Source organism: Phoxinus phoxinus (genome assembly GCF_949152265.1).
Source record: "Phoxinus phoxinus genome assembly, chromosome: 9".
NCBI classification, from domain to species: Eukaryota; Metazoa; Chordata; class Actinopteri; order Cypriniformes; family Leuciscidae; genus Phoxinus; species Phoxinus phoxinus.
Window position 1 is genome coordinate 29,141,822 of NC_136884.1, and position 18,857 is coordinate 29,160,678.

The 18,857-nt window shown below is 39.4% G+C and overlaps 2 protein-coding genes across 2 annotated transcripts; one reads left to right on the top strand and one right to left on the bottom strand.

The window, feature by feature from the left end:
* Positions 1 to 523: 523 nt before the first annotated feature.
* LOC307004079 (uncharacterized protein) lies at positions 524 to 10,991 on the bottom strand. The gene is made up of 3 exons (XM_079623023.1): positions 10,869 to 10,991; positions 10,080 to 10,221; positions 524 to 3,095 (listed from the first exon to the last, which is right to left on the bottom strand). The coding sequence occupies exons 2-3, from the start codon at positions 10,156 to 10,158 to the stop codon at positions 2,218 to 2,220; spliced, it is 957 nt and encodes a 318-aa protein (XP_079479149.1). The 5' UTR covers positions 10,159 to 10,221; positions 10,869 to 10,991; the 3' UTR covers positions 524 to 2,217.
* Positions 10,992 to 15,277: 4,286 nt separating this feature from the next.
* On the top strand, positions 15,278 to 17,774 carry LOC307004381 (putative nuclease HARBI1). The gene is made up of 4 exons (XM_079623527.1): positions 15,278 to 15,410; positions 16,340 to 17,150; positions 17,247 to 17,453; positions 17,596 to 17,774. Exons 2-3 carry the CDS (start codon positions 16,890 to 16,892, stop codon positions 17,448 to 17,450), a joined length of 465 nt encoding a protein of 154 aa, XP_079479653.1. The 5' UTR covers positions 15,278 to 15,410; positions 16,340 to 16,889; the 3' UTR covers positions 17,451 to 17,453; positions 17,596 to 17,774.
* Positions 17,775 to 18,857: the final 1,083 nt, after the last annotated feature.

Genomic DNA, 18,857 nt, shown 5'->3' on the forward strand with positions numbered 1-18,857 from the left:
TCACCGCCTGATTTATGAAGCTGTGCGTACCTTTGAAATTCAGGTGTACGCAATACCTGCCCTTGATAAATGCCGCGGCTGAAAACGATCGTCATTAGATTAACACGCCCCTATATATTCACGTCTCCGCCTCCCCCACGCCCTCATTTTACGCCATGGACACACGGAAGATGGCAAAGAGGAGCAATTTCTCCGGTGGAAATCCAGTTTAAATCCCTGGTTGGTTGAGCAAATTACCTATCACAATGCATTATTTTACAGCACGTGTTTTGAAACTATTAGCGTTGAATTTCGCATGACGTCACATGTAATAGGGTTTACAATAGTGATGATGATGTGAATAATTGCATGACAATTTGTAATATTTTTCTTATTAGTAGCCTATTATGATTTTGATTATTAATGATGCTTATTGTTATTTAGAAGAAGAATGTCTTTGTTATTATTATTATTTGTATTATTATTATTATTTAAAAGAAGAAGAATGTCATTTTAATTATTTTGTTACTCTGAATTATTTTTTGGTCGTTTCCATTACAGATTTGCGCAAATGTTTTGTGCTATTATCTAAATATCGATAAAAAACTATTGCGAAATCAATGACGCCGTTTCCATTAACCGATGTTATGCAACTAAAACGTCCTTTTTTCTCTCGCGATAAGTCATTCCAAAAATCACGCCAACGGACGTTGGTTTATATAATATCACAGCCACCGCATTAGACATTATTATTATTAATGGAAGGAGACGTACGTGTTATCCTAGCATTAATGGCAGGGCCCTTATAGGCTACTCCGAACGATATGAGTGTCTGGGTGTTTCCCCTCATTTCTGCTCTGAGGTTTTGATTGTGACATTTCTTTGAGGTTTAGAATCCAGTATTCCTATAGGCTAATTATTGTTTATTTTATGAATTTAATAAAGAACTCTGTCTCCTATTCCAAACGATCCATGTAGGCTACTTTTGTAAAGTGTCAAATTCCCAATCCCTAAATGGCTAAATACCAAATGTCCAATCCTAAATACCAAATTAATTTTCGACTTAGACTTTTAGTTTTCGTTTTAGACTTTTAGTTTTAAATCTGACCCAATAATCCCTCCATACTAATAGTCCAGTGCGACTTATATATGTTTTTTTTCTTCTTCATGACACAGTTTTTGACTGAGGCGAAATATGGTATTCAGATTATAAAATGAGTTAGAGTTTTAAGCACCTAAAAATATAATTAAAAAAGAATAGACTCATTAAAGGCACCTCAGGATGTGGGAAGAGAAATTGTCTCTGGATTTACTACTGATCAGTGGAAAAAATCAGACTACAATAAAGAACAAGGGAGTAATTAATGATTACCAGAATGTAAATGTCTTTTAGCCATTGCTGACAAACAATATTTTTCTTTGTAGTGGAATCTTTCCTCTCCAGCGGTTTTGGTAATTTTCACAAAAATGTCATGGCCCCCAGACTCTTTTGATATATTGCATATTTAGATTTGCATTCAACAAAATAAAGTACAGACTCTGCTTTTAAAGAAAAAAAAACTGTTTTATTCTAAATTCATGCATTCTTTTATAAACACTTGAAAGTGGGGGCGTTTCATAAAAAATAAAATTGAGCAAAAAGCTGTGAAAATCACATTTTTGTCAAAGACTACATGTCCAGATGGGATTCAGAACGATGATATGATCAAAACACAGATGGAGTAGATAGAGTCCATCAACACCCCTAATGCTTTACAGTCCTAAAACTCGTCCTGGGTCAACATTTCATTCAGCAACATTAAGCAGTTTTGCTTTATATCTTATCTTATTCTCATTATTGTCACACATTGTATACCGACCATAGACTGTAAAAAAAAGATGGACGATGCCCCTTCACACTCTTCCATTGGTGAAAAGTGAAGCCACCAAGGTCCTAATACGACGCTGACATCTTGCGCTGATTTGGGACCCGAGTCTGCGCAGTGGTCAACGTGAAGTAAAGCCGCGATATCAAGGTCCTACCCTCACTCCCGCAGAAACGGTCAGTACAAAGTTTACTGTTTGAAATAAACAGTTATGGACAGGTAGAAATTAAAGTTGAAGCTCCAATCTCCTCCCCGCAAATCCTAAAAAGTCTGTTAGTGTCACTGTCAGTACTGATGAGGACAATTTCACTGCCTGTTCTAAAGTAATTTCCAGTTACCAATGCTGATTTTAGGAATCCTCCAGAGCTGAGATTCATATAATGGGCTTTTTGTTTCTACGCGCCGTAACCGGTAGACCAATCACAACACTGCTATTTCCAGTGTGAGCTCTCAAATGAAGTTTCAGGTCTCTTCGATATGTGAAACTCATGTCACACTGAAGACACATGAAAGGTTTCTCTCCAGTGTGAAGCCTCATGTGGACTTGATAGTTTCCTTTTTCATTGAAACCTTTTCCACACTGTTGGCAGGTGAAAGGCTTCTCTCCAGTGTGAAGTCTCACGTGAACATCGAGGTTTGATTTGCTTGAGCAAGTCCTTCCACAGTAATGGCACATGAAAGGCTTCTCTCCAATGTGACTTATCACGTGCCACTCAAGGTGATTGCTGTCTGTGAAACTTCTTTCGCATTGATGACATTTAAAGCAGTTTTCTCTCGAGTGAAGCCTCATGTGGCCATTAAGATTTAATTTACGTCTGAAACTCTTTCCACATCGATCACATGAGAAAGGAGTTTCTCCCGTGTGAATTCTTTTGTGGTCATTCAGCGTTCCTTGATGTGCAAAACTTTTTCCACACAGTTGGCAGGTGAAGGGCTTTTCTCCCGTGTGAACTCTCATGTGCACTTTAAGGCTTCCTTTTCCAGTGAAACCTTTCCCACACTGTTGGCAGGGGTAAGGACTCTCTCCATTGTGAATTCTCACGTGAGCTTTAAGGTTTTCACGTTTACTGAAACTCTTTCCACACTGAAAGCAGGTGAAATAACGTCTGCCCCCCGTCTTTCGAGCTCTTTTTCGTGTGGGAGTCTTTTTAGTCTGTGAGCAGCTAGGGTGGTTTTCCCCAGCTATGAAATCATCTTGTTCTTCCTTTACAACATTCAGGTCTTGAATCTCCTCTTCCAGCGGCATCGGGTCTAAGGTGAAAATAGATAAATACCAAGTTTAAGCCCAGTTTATTGGCACAGAATGAAAAATAAATGCATAAAAGGTTCAGGCTTTTTTCAACATTTTTTCACAAACTTTAACCTCTAGTTGTAGCCTGGGAAAACCCAGACCACTCTCAGTTTTAACTGAGTTAGGGTCTGGCAAAGCTCCATAGACAATTCATTTCCACAGGGGCATCACCAACGGACGTCGGATAGATCTAAAACCAATCAGAGCGATGAATGACATGACGTATGCAGAGCGACGGAGAAACATCTCGAGCCTCTCAGCAATTCTCTGTTTGTGTTAAAGAAAATGACCATTTTAAATCGCTTGAAACAGACGCGATAGCTGATTCGAACGAGTGATGTTGTGATGTTCCACGGCGGCATCCTTCTATGTAATGTACAAAATCTGCATCACCGTCTCTGCTCTGTCGTCATCGTGTAAAGCCCGCCCCAACGTTTCTGATTGGTGCCGCGATTTCGGCGGATTGGAAATGGGTTTCAATGGGCTCTTTGCCAGACCCACTTGCAGAGCAAATCTAAATTTGCCGGAAGTGGTCTGGGTTTTCCCAGGCTACTCTAGTTGCAAATTGTGGCAAGCATTGCCATCTCGCTTTATTATTGATATCATCAGCGATTAGTCAATGTCTGCTCGACTTTAATCTAGGGCTGTCAAACGATTAAAATATTTAATCGCGATTAATCGCATTAATGACATAGTTAACTCGCGATTAATCACACATTTCTAACTATTCTAAATGACTCTTGTTTTTGTTTTTTTTGTCCCATTATTTTTTCTCATTTTAATTCTCTTATCAACATGGAAAAGTGGATCGGCTTGCTTTGTGCAAATGTTTTTTATTGAAAACAACATTGGCATATACTGTGTTCAATTTCACACTAACATTCTCACTTGGAGCAAATAATCTCTCACACAATGTAACACTGCCCATCAATAAAAGGGTGAAAGTAATACTGACGAGGTAACGTTACTGATATTGAAGAGTTGGCGTAGAAACGCATCAGTGTGTGTGTGTGCTTGGCCATCAAGTGGTATTTCAGACTGGACGTGCTGCAATGATAGCTCAGTTCACAACGACAACACACAGATCACTTTGGTCTTGTCAATTGAACCATTTGGCAACTTTTTAAAAGTAAACTTTACATTCAGAATCTTATTGGCATCCATTTCGGCGTCTCGCGCTCATCATTCATCCACTCAAAATGCAACGTTAAAGGGGTCGCACACCGGACGAGAAGCGCAGCGCCGCATATTTAAAATCCGAACACATTATTCTCTATGAGTGCACACACACCGGCGGCGCCATTCTGCGTTTTTATTGTTGACCATAAACTGAGAAAGTGCGCGTCCGATGTGCGATACGAGTTGTCCTAGACGCGGCTCGGCACTTCTCGTCCACTCTTTGGCCGGCTCGCAAGACCAAACAAGTGTGTGCGGCGTGCCTGTTGTTTTGTTTCTGGTCTAGCTAGATCCGGTGTGGTGTTGTAGTTTTAATAACGTTACTAGTTGTTGCAAAAGCATGTGAAAAAAACGACAGTTTGCTAGGCGTTAATCTCGCGATAAAAAAATGTACGCAGTTATAATGGGTTTGCGATAACGCCGTTAATAACGCGTTTAACGGACAGCCCTACTTTAATCACATAACTGTATATAAACCCTATATAATATGATGCTATACAAATTCTAAGATCCATATGGAAAAAATAAAAACACCAGCTTTAGTGGGATAATAGAGAATATGGTGAATGAAATAGGTCAGAAGTAATATGATTTCTTGCCTACTAGTGTTGTCACGGTACCAAAATGTATTTATTATCGGTACCGATACCTGTGAAAATCCACGGTTCTCGGTACCAATTTCGGTACCAAAGCTAATTTAGATTACATTTGCATATAAAGTGTATATCCATTTGTTAGATAACATTAGATAAAATGACCTAACAATAGTTATATACACTGAAGCAATTATTCTCCTTGGGGTAATTTAAAAATGTAGCCTAATACATTTTTAAAATCAAAAGTTGTATCTGTTCATGAACAATCAAGTGTTTGTATTAAATAACGTTCACAAACATACATTAATGTTGTAAAAATATATTGTTCACTCAATGTGTTGATGTTAGATAAGGCATTAATGTTAATGAATGGTATTGTAGTGTTACCAACTAAACAGGAGATAAAACGTGTTTTATTTGACTTTACTGTCCTTTTATTTAATCCAAAATGCGTTCATATTTAATTTTAAAAGGCCTTTTAAACTAGATACAACCGCACACGATACCACTTTAGGGGCTGTTCACATATCGCGTTTTATGCGCGTGCAAATTCTTTACTTCAAATGTAGGCGCGCGGCTTATAATAGAAGCATCTCAACAGGTCATGTGACAAAAACCAGCAGCCTTTGCGACCAAGCGCGTGCTTTCCCGTTGCGTCTGTTGTTGCTATGCAACCATGAACAGAGGCGTGCCTGGAAAACGAATTTGCACGCGCAAAAAACGCACTGTGAACGGTTCTTTCCTCCTTTCTTGTCAACAAGTAGATTCAGAGCCACCGCATTGGCAGCGCCGCCGGTCGCCATGTCTCAGTGTGTTTATGAAGAGGACGCAACTGTGCACGTTTCGGACAGCGCATCAAGAACCGGATTAAGCCGATACTTCGGTACCACCGGCACGAAAAGCTGGTACCGTAACCATTAATTTTTTTTAGTACCGAAATGGTACCGAAGTACCGGGTCTTTTGACAACACTACAGCAGGACTATCAATTTATTTAAATATTCAGTTTAATTTTCTATTGATTATATATAGGACTATTATATTTACAATAACTATGACAATAACTATGACAAAACTTTACAAACGTCTTGAAATACATCATCTGAACAATATTTCGAGGTGTGGTAACTGTAGTATAAGCGGAATAATTGACTCCAGGCCATTGAATTATTAGAAAAATAATGCACACCCGAGGTGTAACTCCGCTTCGCGTCGTGACCGCATTACCACGTCGGGTGTGCATTATTTTTCTAATAATTCAACGGCCTGGAGTCAATTATACCTTACTTATACTTCATTTATTAAAATTAAACTGCATGTTTCCATTGATTGTGAAGTTAGACATTGAACATTGCAGATCAAGCGCATGGGGCTGCATGGTTTTTCTTGTTATGAATTGTATCCTATTTTCCGTTATTGCAGTGAACTACGCGAAGTGATATGGAGCTGTAATGTGGTCAAGACCTGCCGGAACTACTTTAGCCGTGCGGTTCCCTGAAAATAATTGCACACCGTAGAACGTTAGTCAACCAATCAGATTTAAGCATTCAACGGCCCTGTGGAATAAATATATATAAACTATTAATTGGTTTAATTTACAGAAAAGGTACTAAATCATGAGATCATTATCGGGATATGAGATGACTTATATCGTGATATGAGATTTTGGTCATATCGCCCAGCCCTACTTGTGATGTCATAATACTTTTACAAAAATGAATTTTAAAAATCTGTTCAGTTATTTTTGTGCAGCTCGGACCAAAGATCATCTCTACCAACTTTCATAAGAATTGGACAAAACTAGGAACAAAATGTCTGCTACTGTAATAGGTGGAGTCTAATGTAAGACGTTCAATGTGATCAGTGTGTTGAGAGGAATCAATTTTCCAATGAAAACTATTGGAAATAATCTCTGCAATTCGCCTTTGGCTAAGCCACGCCCTAGAATGTAGATTGACCAATCACAGCGGAGCCAAGAACGAGCTCCCACAGAGGGTCCGATACTTTTTCACGGCGCTCCATTGACTTCAACGCAGGAGGCTCATATTTTTGGTCTCGGCAGGCTATTACGTCGTCGTTTTATAAAAAATATGGTTAAACGTTGTGCCTGGGGCATTTGTAACACAGATACGCGTTTCCCAGAGAGGTTGGAGGGGGGTGTCCGTTTTATCCCCTTTCCAAAACCGAAGTCAACGTTAAATACTGACAAGTGTCGTCTTTGGATTGAACTGTGTGGACGTCCTCAGTCAGCGAAACCCCTCAAGATCAACAAGCTCACTTTTGCTCTGACTAAGATACATTTACCTTTTAACCTTACTGTGAAGTTATACTAGTTACAGTTTTATGCTGGTTTAGGTCATGATTTCGGTTCTCTGCCCTAATTGTTGCTACACTAGCACACGCTGCTAATAAATACAACTTTATACTCGCGTAGTCCGTTTGCTTTGTAAATAATAACGATTATAGAAGTGAATAGAGACCTACCCAGCTTTGCATGAACAGTGTTTCTCCTGATATTGTGAGTCACAGCCTCCGTCTCGATTAGGATATTCGGTGGTTCATGTTTTGACTGTGACCGTTATGCTTTTGCCTGTATTTGGATGCCTTGTTGTTGCTTGCGTTTCACCGTATGTCTTTAAAGGGGTCATGACATGGTTTTTTTTAATTTTATTATTATGTTCCCTTAGGTGCAATTATAGTATTACTATAGTTTTTTTTACAAAAAACTTTTAAAATGTAGTGATTTATGACCTTTTCCCACCCTGTTTCTCATCCTCTGATTCAAACAGTCTGTTTTGGGAGTGTTTCCCCTTTAAGAGTTCAGTGTTAACGCCCACTGTTATGATTGGCTAACGTCAGTGCCTCTACATCAATTATTAACGCCCCCAGCCAGAACATTTGCGGATTCGGCGCAACTGTTTAATAGCGGTTTAAGAAGCGATGGCTCTTGCAATGATAAAACCTTATTATGTTTGAGCCGGAATCAGAGGAAAATGAACCATCACCACAACAACGAAGACTGGATCAGCCCGTGTCCACATGGAAAGTGAAACTATTTTGAATTAATAAAAAAAAATTAACCCGAGACACTTGAAAACGGATTATTGTTGCATAATTATCCTATAGCTTAATTTGCTAACAGTTTAACATTATTTAACTAATTCCAATGAAATGATAGGGTGTACCACGGACAAAAATGCATGCACAGACAGGCCATCTTAGAAGATGCAGCATTGATAAAGGCAACATTTTTAATTTTCTATCACATGTAACGTTAGGCCTACTAGAAAGGCGACATATTTTCAAGATTCTCTTATACATATGTGTTTATATTAGCCATGGTAAAAAGTAAGTTTGCATCGTCGTTATTGAGCCCAGAATAGTCGGCACGGACTTATCTTTGAGCAACAGTTTTCTGGCAAAGCCAAGCATCATATTGGGATTTTTTCCTCAAAACAGTCATCCTTCAAATGTATAGAACACTGCCGTGACTGGGACGTCCGCAAAAAATAAAGTGCATCCATTTTTCCCTGATGACTGGATCTTTCAGCGTATTTAAAAAGTAGTTTAAAGTTTTAAATACATTACTTACAGTTTGCGTCGTCGATGTTGAGCCCAGAATAGTCGGCACGGACTTATCTTTGAGCAACAGTTTTCTGGCAAAGCTCAAAACAGTCTGTTCTCAAAACAGTCATCCTTCAAATGTATAGAACAAACGCTTAAACTAACACTGCCGTGACTGAGACGTCCGCAAAAAATAAAGTGCATCCATTTTTCCCTGACGACTGGATCTTTCGCAGCGTATTCAAAGATGTTGTTTGTCCACAGCCAGGAACAGCACATCTGGTGGCATCGTAATTTCCCTGCAGACCCACTTGCTGTCCGTCGACTGAACACTTGTGAGGCGCGCAACGCGCGGGCGCGACAACGATACGAAATGAGCGTAGTTGTCTTGCGCTTAAAGCGTAGTTGTCTTGCGCTGGAGGCGGTCGTATGCAAACGCTGGTATGTCACTTCGTACCGTGACGTCACTTCTTACCATGGATCCAGAACGAGCTGTATTTAGAGCTTGATTAAATAAATGATTCGTTTATAATGGGGAGGAAGTATTAAGCTATGAAACTTGCAGGACGTTTTAATGGTACAAAGACCTCTTATATACCAAAAGATCAAGGCGAATTTGGTTTCTCATGTCATGACCCCTTTAATAAAGCCTTCAAACGCACACTGCAGACACTTTTGCCTACTTCTATCGGACACTTTATTTGCTGCTTTATAAAAGTTTGATAAAATTCCAGCAGGAAGAGCCGTCACAGCATAAGCCATGTTGATACCAAACCAGAGCCCAGATGAAGTTGTCGGAGGTAGCAACAGTAACTAAGGGGGGCGGGGCTTAGCCAAAGGTGAATTGGAAAAAATACTCTCCGCGACTGATAAAAAACTCGTCCTTACGCTCCTTGGCTGCGTTCCACACCACTTTTAGACACGCAATCGCAAACTTCCCTAATTACTTCCCCTCGGGGGAATCCCTGTCGCCTAGTAATAATAAGTTAGTGGTCCTGACAGAAAAGCTATGTATTAATAAAACATCCTCACCATCAGCATTGGCATGTTCCACCTCTTTAGGTGACTGCTTACTAAATAAATCTGTCAGCGTTCGTTTCATCTTCTCTCTCAGCCTTTTAAATTTTGCGCGGTAGTCAGCTCCCTGTCACGTGACAACGGAGCGCAGTGAAAGGGAATGGGAGTGATTGACAGCTAATATTAACCAGTTGATATTTCATAACTATTGATATTTTATAACTACTGATGTTTTTTTCGTCTGTGTAATTTTATTTTTCTCCAACAGCTCATATACTTATAGGATTTTATATTTTCTCCAACAACTTATATGCATATGATTTTTCATAAGCAAAAAGGGGTTTAAATAATAAACCAGCTCAATAGTGAATTCCATGTGATCGAGGACTTAGTGTATTCCACTTAAACCTTATGCATGAGTTGTGCTAGTAGTGGGCACTCGTGCAATGTAAGCAGCGTAAGCCTCCACATAAGGCTCGATGTCAAATAATAGCGCTTTATTTTGGACACTCATATGACATTCTTTAAAATTATCATTTTCTGTACAGCTGGAGATTTTAATAAGGATTAAAGCTGTGAGAATGAAACCAACCTGTTTGTTCCTCAGTATCTTTGTGTTTCAGTGTTTCTTCAATCTTCATGTCTTCACTCTCCTCTTTAATAAAAGCCATCTTTATAATAGTGTGTCACGTGGATCTCAGCAGCTTCACCAGGAGTTTATCTGTGTGTTTGTCCTGTTAAAGATGAGAATAATTAACGTTAACATTAAGAAGCGTATCATATCAATGAGCTTTAGTTCAGTAGTTCATTTCACTGGTAATAGAATCAGTCAGAGTAAGAGTTAACTTAAACATTAACCAAAAAAATAATTTAAACAAAAACCTGGTAGGCTATATAAATAAAAGAGAACAAATAGACAGACACATCATTAGCACACTATGATTCTATTAGTTAGAATTTATTTTTGGTTTGATATGTAAATTAATATAGACTGCACTTTCATGAAAACATTCGCTATTGTTTTTTTTTTACTGCACGTTTGTGTTCGTTAGACTCGGTGATTCGAGCGCATTGAATCACTGAATCATTTCGCGAAGCATTTGGTTTAATTGATTTGAGTCAAAGTATAGAATAACACTTTAATGTCTAAAAGGGACTTTTTTTTTTTGAGTTGGCAAAAGCTTAGTTTCTCCATCCCCACTGCGCTTTACTCTCATTATTTAACGATGTGTTAATAATTAAGCACAACAACGTTACATTCGGTGATGTATATAAATAAATATCTAATTTCATAGCTCTCAACAAGCTATAAAACAGTCTAAGTCACAATCTAACCGAGTCAAACAGGGTTTATATCGATCTAAACACTTAAACCACAAACCTTTATTCATCCGAATCACAGCAAATGCAGGAGCAAAGAGGCACAAGCAAAGACGCAGCCATATGACGTCACACCACCAAACCAAAATAAAAGTACCGGTCAAAAGTTTGGACCATAGACTGTGGTTTGTTTGGACACATTACTGATTTTTTTTTTTTTTTTTTTTGAGTCTCTTATGATCACCAAGCCTGCATTATTTGACAAAAACCTGTAATATTGTGAAATATTATTACAATTTAAAATAATGGTTTTCTATTTTAATATAATTTAAAATGTAATTTATTTCTGTGATGCACAGATGATTTTTTCCTCAGCCATTACTCCAGCCTTCAGTGTCAAATGACTCTTTAGAAATCATTCTAATATGTGGATTTATTATTAATGTTGGAAACAGCTGTGCTGCTTAATATTTGTTTATAACCTCTGATACTTTTTTCAGGAAACTAAAAAAAAAGGGTTTATTCCAAATAGAAATCTTTTCAAACAGTCTTTACTATCACTTTTTTTTAAACGATTGAACACATCCTTCTTAAATAAAATAATAATAATTACTGGCCCCTGATATATATTTAAGTAGACTAGTAGTTTATCAACATCTGCATGTAATCAATAGCTGACTGTCAAATCAAATGAATTCAGTACAATTCAGAAACTTGTTGACAATATTTATTGTCACATGACATAGAACTGAACTTATATGTATGACTGCAAATATTTATAATGTTATCATTAACTGAATAAAAGTAGGGCTGCATTTCAAAATAAGAAATAAACATTTTATTTCAAAATAAAATGTGAAAATTGTGCTTAAAGGATAATTCTGGTATTTAACACCTTGAGTCTATATTGTAGTTTGTTTTGGATGAACAAGAGTGGTGGACAACATTTTTTTGACAATGGTTCCTCTCTCGAGTTTTTGACTATAAAAGAATTGGCCATGGACCCATTTAACATTGGAGTCAATGTGCATGTCAGAAAATGTCATTAAAACAGCCAATAATGTTCGTTTACAAAACTGTTAAACTCACCGAGTGGTTAGTGGTGTTCGTTGATGTTCCAGAAACAAAAAGTGTTGCGAAATACAGTTTCTGTCGTGTTTTATTCGTCATTTTGTAAAATCCCATTGTTGAAAAAATAGTTCCACTATAGCAAAATAAACGGATTGGAATCATATATTGCGACGATATATTGTTTATAATCATCAACGAACACCACTAACCACTCGGTGAGTTGCACAGTTTTGTAAACGAACATCATTGGCTGTTTTAATGACATTTTCGGACATGCCCATTGACTCCAATGTTAAATGGGTCCATGGCCAATTCTTTTATAGTCAAAAACTCGAGAGAGGAACCATTGTCAAAAAAATGTTGTACACCACTCTTGTTCATCCAAAACAAACTACAATATAGACTCAAGGTGTTAAATACCGGAATTATCCTTTAACATCAGTAAAAATAAAATAAAGGGAGGAAAAGCTTGAATTTCTCCTCTTCTGTTTCACATCTTGACTCAACAGTCTCAACCAATTTTATAGAAAATAAATCTCAACACATCTTAACAATTGAACAGTTTTATCACTTTCTTCCTCTCTTATATCCCACTCCCCCACTTTTTTGCTCAGTGAGAGAACTGAGCTCTAGCTTGTTTTGCCAGAATTTTAAACCTGGGCTTGAATGGAGTCAGGGCCATTCTCATACACATGTGGAGGTGCTCATTGGTAAGCCTGGAACGATATTTAGTTTTAATTATGTTCAATGTGGAGTATGTGGAGCCAAACATGGTCAAGATGTAAACGGCTACATTCACTAAAAGGGGAGTGACACCTAACAGGTCTTCACAGAATGCTTTCTGGTCTGTGTTGAAAAACCTGAGCATAGTCACACATGTCAGTGGACTTACCCTAGTGAAAAAATAGTATACTTAATCACAATTTATTAAGTATAACTAAATGTATTTATGCCACACTATAAATTTGTATACTTAGTCTATTACCGGTAAATGGGAACGACTCATTTTGTACTAAATGCATTTTAATTGTACAAAAGTAGTGTAGTTCAACTAAAATTGTATTTAATATACTTGTTTGTGCTAAAGTGGAACTATTCTAAGAATACTTCAAGTAAACTTTAAATATACTCTTGTATTTAAGTTTTGAAATGCAGAATTCACTCAGCTTAAACTTCAAATATATTTTGGTGACATTACAATTGCAATTAAATTACACTGTAAGAGTGTTGAACATACATTAATATTATACTGATAAGAAACTTTTAGTGATTTTAAAACACATTGCAATGGCATTCCAAGTAAGCTTGGAGTGTGTTAATGGCATTATTACCGTGTGCTTGAAATAGACTACAATTTCTCATACAGTGTCATTTATTAAGACTACTTAAATCTATATAAATAATGACACTGTATGAGAAATTGCCTTTTACTGACACTCCTCACCAGTAACGTACTGATCCAGAGAAACATCAGACAATGGGAACAAATAGATTCCAGCTCTGGGTTTCTTGTCTTCAGCTCTGGGTTTCTTGTCTTCAGTTTTGGGTTTCTTGTCTTCAGTTCCTTGCTTCTTGTCTTAAGCTCTGGGCTTCTTGTCTTCAGCTCTGGGCTTCTTGTCTTCAGTTCCTTGCTTCTTGTCTTAAGCTCTGGCCTTCTTGTCTTCAGCTCTGGGCTTCTTGTCTTCAGCTCTGGGCTTCTTGTCTTCAGCTCTGGGCTTCTTGTCTTCAGTTCCTTGCTTCTTGTCTTAAGCTCTGGCCTTCTTGACTTCAGCTCTGGGCTTCTTATCTTCAGCTCTGGCCTTCTTGTCTTCAGCTCTGGGCTTCTTGTCTTCAGCTCCCAAGCAAACCCAAGTTTACTTTGCCTGAGTTGGAAGAGGAAATCACATCTCTGAAGTCCTGAAAGTCCAGGACGACACCTCCAGGTTGTTTCCTCATGGCTTTCTCCACCCCATGGTGGAAGCTGTCAGCGCTCATGAAGATGTGCCCTGCTTCAAAGTATTTCAGTGTGATGTCTTGGATGTTGTTAGTTGTGTTATTCACCAGCTTAACCAACGTGGTAAGCAGGACCCAGTTTTTGTTCTGAGCAGAGCAGTTGTCCACCCAGTATATGACATGTCGCACATCCCGCTCCTGATGGAGGGCGATGACATATACAGATGTCACCTCTGCTGCTGTTTTCCCCGCAATGCCTTCATGCCATATCACAGACACAGTGTTCTTTTTAAAGGGTGACTTCTTGCCAACACTGGCAAAAGTCTCATGATAGGCAGTGATTCTTCGAGTGAAGACTGCAGACTTCACTCCTGGCATACGGGGCAGCATAATGACCTTTTGGAGGTCAACACTACGGATTAACTGGTCATCCACCTCTTCTCTTTCTGCATCCAATCTGTAGTGTTGCCTCCCCATCTCTGCTCTCCTGTTATGTTCCTCCCACTGTAGACAGGAATGGCATTGAGAATTCCCATCAGCCTGATGCTCTGTATTCAGGTGGATCTCATGCTGCAAGCAGTGCTCACACTCCTCCTCTCCCAGTTTAGTGAAGCTGATATTCAGTTCCTTCACAGCCTTCCTGTAAGTCTCGTAAGAGCATTTTTGAAACCTCTGCCTGTAGTCATTAAACATTGACCGAATGTTGATGTCACTGGGCAGATACCTCCTGTTTGGAGCATGCTCCCGCCTATAGTGGCTTATTGAGGGATGAAACGATTCAATGTGTTCAAACATTGGAGTCATGTCCACCTTGTTGCTGGGGGTATGTCTTCCCCTTCGGTCTTGAGGTGGTGCTAGAGTCGAGTAGGTGGCACTACCAAAAACACGGTGTGCATGTCCATTTCGTGTGTCACAGTCAATTTTGCGAGACTCCCCCATCTGGCAGTTCGTGACATAAAAAAAAGATGTTTTACTCTGACAACTGAAAAATAGATATTTAATCTTGACATATTAAATCATTTTAATATGTCAAGATTAAATATCTATTTTTCAGTTGTCAGAGTAAAACACCTTTTTTTAGAACGTAGCCTATCTCCATATAAATAAAAAAACTCATTATAAAATTAAATAACTAGTTGTGTAACCGATCGTTTCTTATATTGTCTCACTGTTTTAGTAGCACCTCACTGCTGTACACGAGATCCAGGGGGCGGAGTCTCCAACTCCTCCCCCTGGATTTCGACTGTTTGGGCTCTAAAATAAAGACACATAAGATGTGTCCCAATGTGAAGGCTGCATCATTGAAGGCCGCGGACTTCAAATTATGCAGCCTACCCAGCCGCAAAAGACGCTCCGAGTCTAGCCTTCGTATGATTTGTAATTGCGCCAACAGGTGTTCTCCATTATGCTGTCGCCTAGCAACGCTGCGACCGGAGAGCTGCCATCCTACACTGCATTTTGGACTACATTCTGCAAAATGGAGCAATAATTAATTATTTTTATTTTTATCTTTTGTGTTTTACTGGAGGAAATGGTGGGGATGTTTCATCATCGCCGCCGCCGGGTGATGCATCTCCGGCGTGGTCAATACCGTGGCCAGGTAAGGTTAACTGGTTTGCTGCATCCCAATTCAGAAGTTGCGTCCTAAATTGCTGGAGTAGCTACGTTACACTTTAAAATGTACATAAGTATTGGGTGTACTTGAGTAATGTAATGATGCTTATGAAAATACAAAATACACATAAAGCTGTTTAAATGTTCACTTATAGGCTACCTTACGAAGATGCGATTTTTATGGAGTTTATTCTCTTGATCTTGGTGATCTTATTTAGGCATGTTTACAGCGTGTTTTGTTTTAACGCAGTTGAAGCATAAAACTCAAAACAATAAATAAATTAACTGAAATATATCTCTTTTTTGTAACAATCCTACAACGGAGCTACTCCCGCTCGGCTTCTGATGCATGCAGTTAGCAACAATTCCTTAATATTGTGATAATAAATTGTGCTCAGTTTCATTTTTAAAATAACCTGTGGTTGACTAAGCAAGTACATTCGTTAAGTATTCACGTACAAATGTGAAGTCATGAGCGGTTTTTCTCTCACACAGGACAGCAACACTACAAAAACATGGTATTTTACAATATGATGCATTGTTGTATAGTAGAGTACTCAACAGGAAAGCACTTTAAATATAACAACCTTCAACATATTCCGAATTAAAATGCAACATACACATAGCTCAATATTAATGGTAATATTAATCCAACAACATCATATCTAAATGACAAGGAGCTAATGCAGATAACTTTAGTTTTCCTCTTTATATATTAAGTACATTCAGTACAAGTATGCAATAGGCCTATAACACTTGTACATAAGTAAGGTTTTAAATATAACTAGTAATATTTCTCCAATGTGCCATTAATACTTACTAAAAGTAGTTTACTAAAGTGTCACAATATATCTTCCAACATTTACTTTGGCATAACTCTAAACCATTTCTCTTTTGTTTGTTTCCCTTATTCAGACCAGACCCCTGTACTGCAGGATAAACCTGAGCGTGCCAGTCATGGACAGGTTTTTTAATGACTCTGACACACGGCCTGATTTTCGGCTGAGCAGGGAGGCCCTGAGAGTGCTGCTGGACCTGTTGAGAAGAAAACGGCAACACTGATGGGGTTCCACAATAGAGACCCTGGTATTTCTTTTCTGGCTGGCGTGTGGTACATCATACAGGGTCGTCTCCGAAGTGTTTGACATGCCTCGTTCCACTGTCCACCGCATTGTCCACCGGGTCGCTGAGTAGGGTGGTGGCCATTCGCCACCAAGTCATCCATTTCCCGAACACCCCAGAAGACCTGGAGGCAGTTTGCCGTGGGTTTGCAGGGCTGGCCAGACACAGAGCTTTCTTGAAAGCTGCAGGAGCAATCGACGGCTGCCATGTCCGCATCAAGCCTCCAAGCGGCCCTGACGGTCAGTGCTACAGGAACAGGAAACTGTTCCCTTCCATCATCCTGCAGGCTGTGATCATCAGGGGCGCTTCATTGACACCCACGTGGGCTGGCCCGGGTCAGTGCATGACGCACGAGTGCTCAATGTACCCTCCTCCAGGGCACTTCATCCTCGCAGACGGAGGGTACCCATGTCTCCGTCTCCGACACCCACTCCCCCTCATCACTCCCTACAAGAGGCCAGTACGAGGTGTGGGAGCCCAGCGCTTTAATCTCCATCATTCCAGGGCACGCTCCATTATAGAGCAAGCTTTTGGGATGATGAAGACCAGGTTCAGGGCCATCTTCCTGAAAGCGCTGGAGGTGCACCACACCTTTGTACCTCATGTAAGTGAATTGAAAATACATTTGCAAAAAAACATCAAATTAATTAACTACTTTTTTCCAGACCATATCATTATTATTTTTTTTTTTTCATTTCAGGTCATCACAGCCTGTGCCATCCTCCACAACATCTGCCTTGGGGTTGGTGACATCATGGCCCCGGAGGATGAGCACGAGGAGGATGATGCAGAGGATGAGGGGGAGCATGTTTTGGAGACAGTCAGTGGTGCACCCTGGCGAGACCAGCTGACTGCAGAGGTGTCTGCCCTGGAGGAGGTTCCCATTGACCATGACTATTTATAACAGGTAAGTCAGAGAACTGTAAAGCTGTAATGCCCAAGCCCAAAAATGAATGTCCATAGAATGGGTTTACATGTTGAAATATTTTACACTGATTTGAGGATGCGAGTTAATTTCTTTTATTCTTCCCTTTTTTAAATGATCTTAGTGAGATGGCAGCCGTCGATTGAGTCAGCCCTGCAAACCTGTTGTTACACAATGCAGTGGACAGTGGAAATATGCAGTCAAACACTCTGGAGACCATCCCAGATGATGTCCCACCAGCAGAGAGGCCTTACCAGGGTCTCTATTGTGGAGCCCATCCCGCTCCAGCAGCACATCAGGGTCTCCCTGCTCAGCTGAATTGTTGTTTTATGATTTGTAGATGTAAATTATGTTGTCAATAGTTTTAAAACTTATTTATCTATATTATTTATTTTAATTTTCAAATGTTATTACAAAAAATTGTATTTGTTTTTGTTTCAAATTGCACCTGTCATTAAAAAAAAAAACTATATCCAGAACTATTCCTTTTTATTTCATATCCCAACACATGAAGTTGTTAAACAATAAACAATGCACAGCAATGGAGCAAAAATAATATTTATTATCTCATAAATAAATCTGTACAAATAAACTTATTTTTCTCATGTAATAAATACAATACCTAATTTAATTTAACTTAGATTACAAAAATAAACTGTATAGAACTTAAATTTCCTCTTATAAAAGAACGAAAAAAAAACAAAAACACTACTTCTCCACCATTCGCTCAAGAAGAGCAAACAGCCTGTCCATCCTCTCCCTGCTCTCTTGAGCTCTCCTCTCCTCTGCCTCCCTCTGCAGTGCCATGTCCTCTCTGATCAAGTGTAGCATCTCCTCGTCATAATCCCGCTTTCTCCGTGCGGGTGCTGGTGCTGGTGCGGGTGCGGCTGCTGGTGGTGGTGGTGCTGGTGGTCCTGCTGGTGCTGGTGGTCCTGCTGGTGGTGGTGCCCCTGGCTCCTCCTCACCGTGGGCACCCACTGCTGAACTCGGCCCTAGTCTGTCCTCAGGGATTGAGGCAATGAGGACAGGGGGGTTGGTGGAGTGCCTCTGTCCCAACACCTCATCCATGAGGACAAACCAGGGCCAAGTTTCAGCAGTGGGTTTCCCACTCACACCCTCACCTGTCCCAGGACACTTGCAATCCTAAGGCAGAGCAAATTAACCATGGCTTGTTAACAACAACAGCACAATACATTTTAACAAATATGTGTGTATTAACTTTCTTACTTTGTATTTTTTCTTTAAGTTATCCCATTTTTTTTTTTGCCTGCATGGGAGTTGCCATACCCAGCAAACCCATTTTGTCCAAAATTGCTCTAAAAAGTAGAAAAGGGTGCTTATGAAAAAATTAACACAGGGGTGCAATCTTAACATTAGTGCATTGTT

What these genes read in the sequence shown, in the direction of transcription:
- LOC307004079 (XM_079623023.1), bottom strand. Translation starts at nt 10,158, where the DNA reads ATGGCTTTTATTAAAGAGGAGAGTGAAGACATGAAGATTGAAGAAACA. An exon ending in AGATACTGAGGAACAAACAG is followed by an intron (nt 3,096 to 10,079) that starts GTTGGTTTCATT and finishes TTTTCACCTTAG; the next exon opens with ACCCGATGCCGCTGGAAGAG.
- LOC307004381 (XM_079623527.1), top strand. Translation starts at nt 16,890, where the DNA reads ATGACGCACGAGTGCTCAATGTACCCTCCTCCAGGGCACTTCATCCTC. An exon ending in ACCACACCTTTGTACCTCAT is followed by an intron (nt 17,151 to 17,246) that starts GTAAGTGAATTG and finishes TTTTCATTTCAG; the next exon opens with GTCATCACAGCCTGTGCCAT.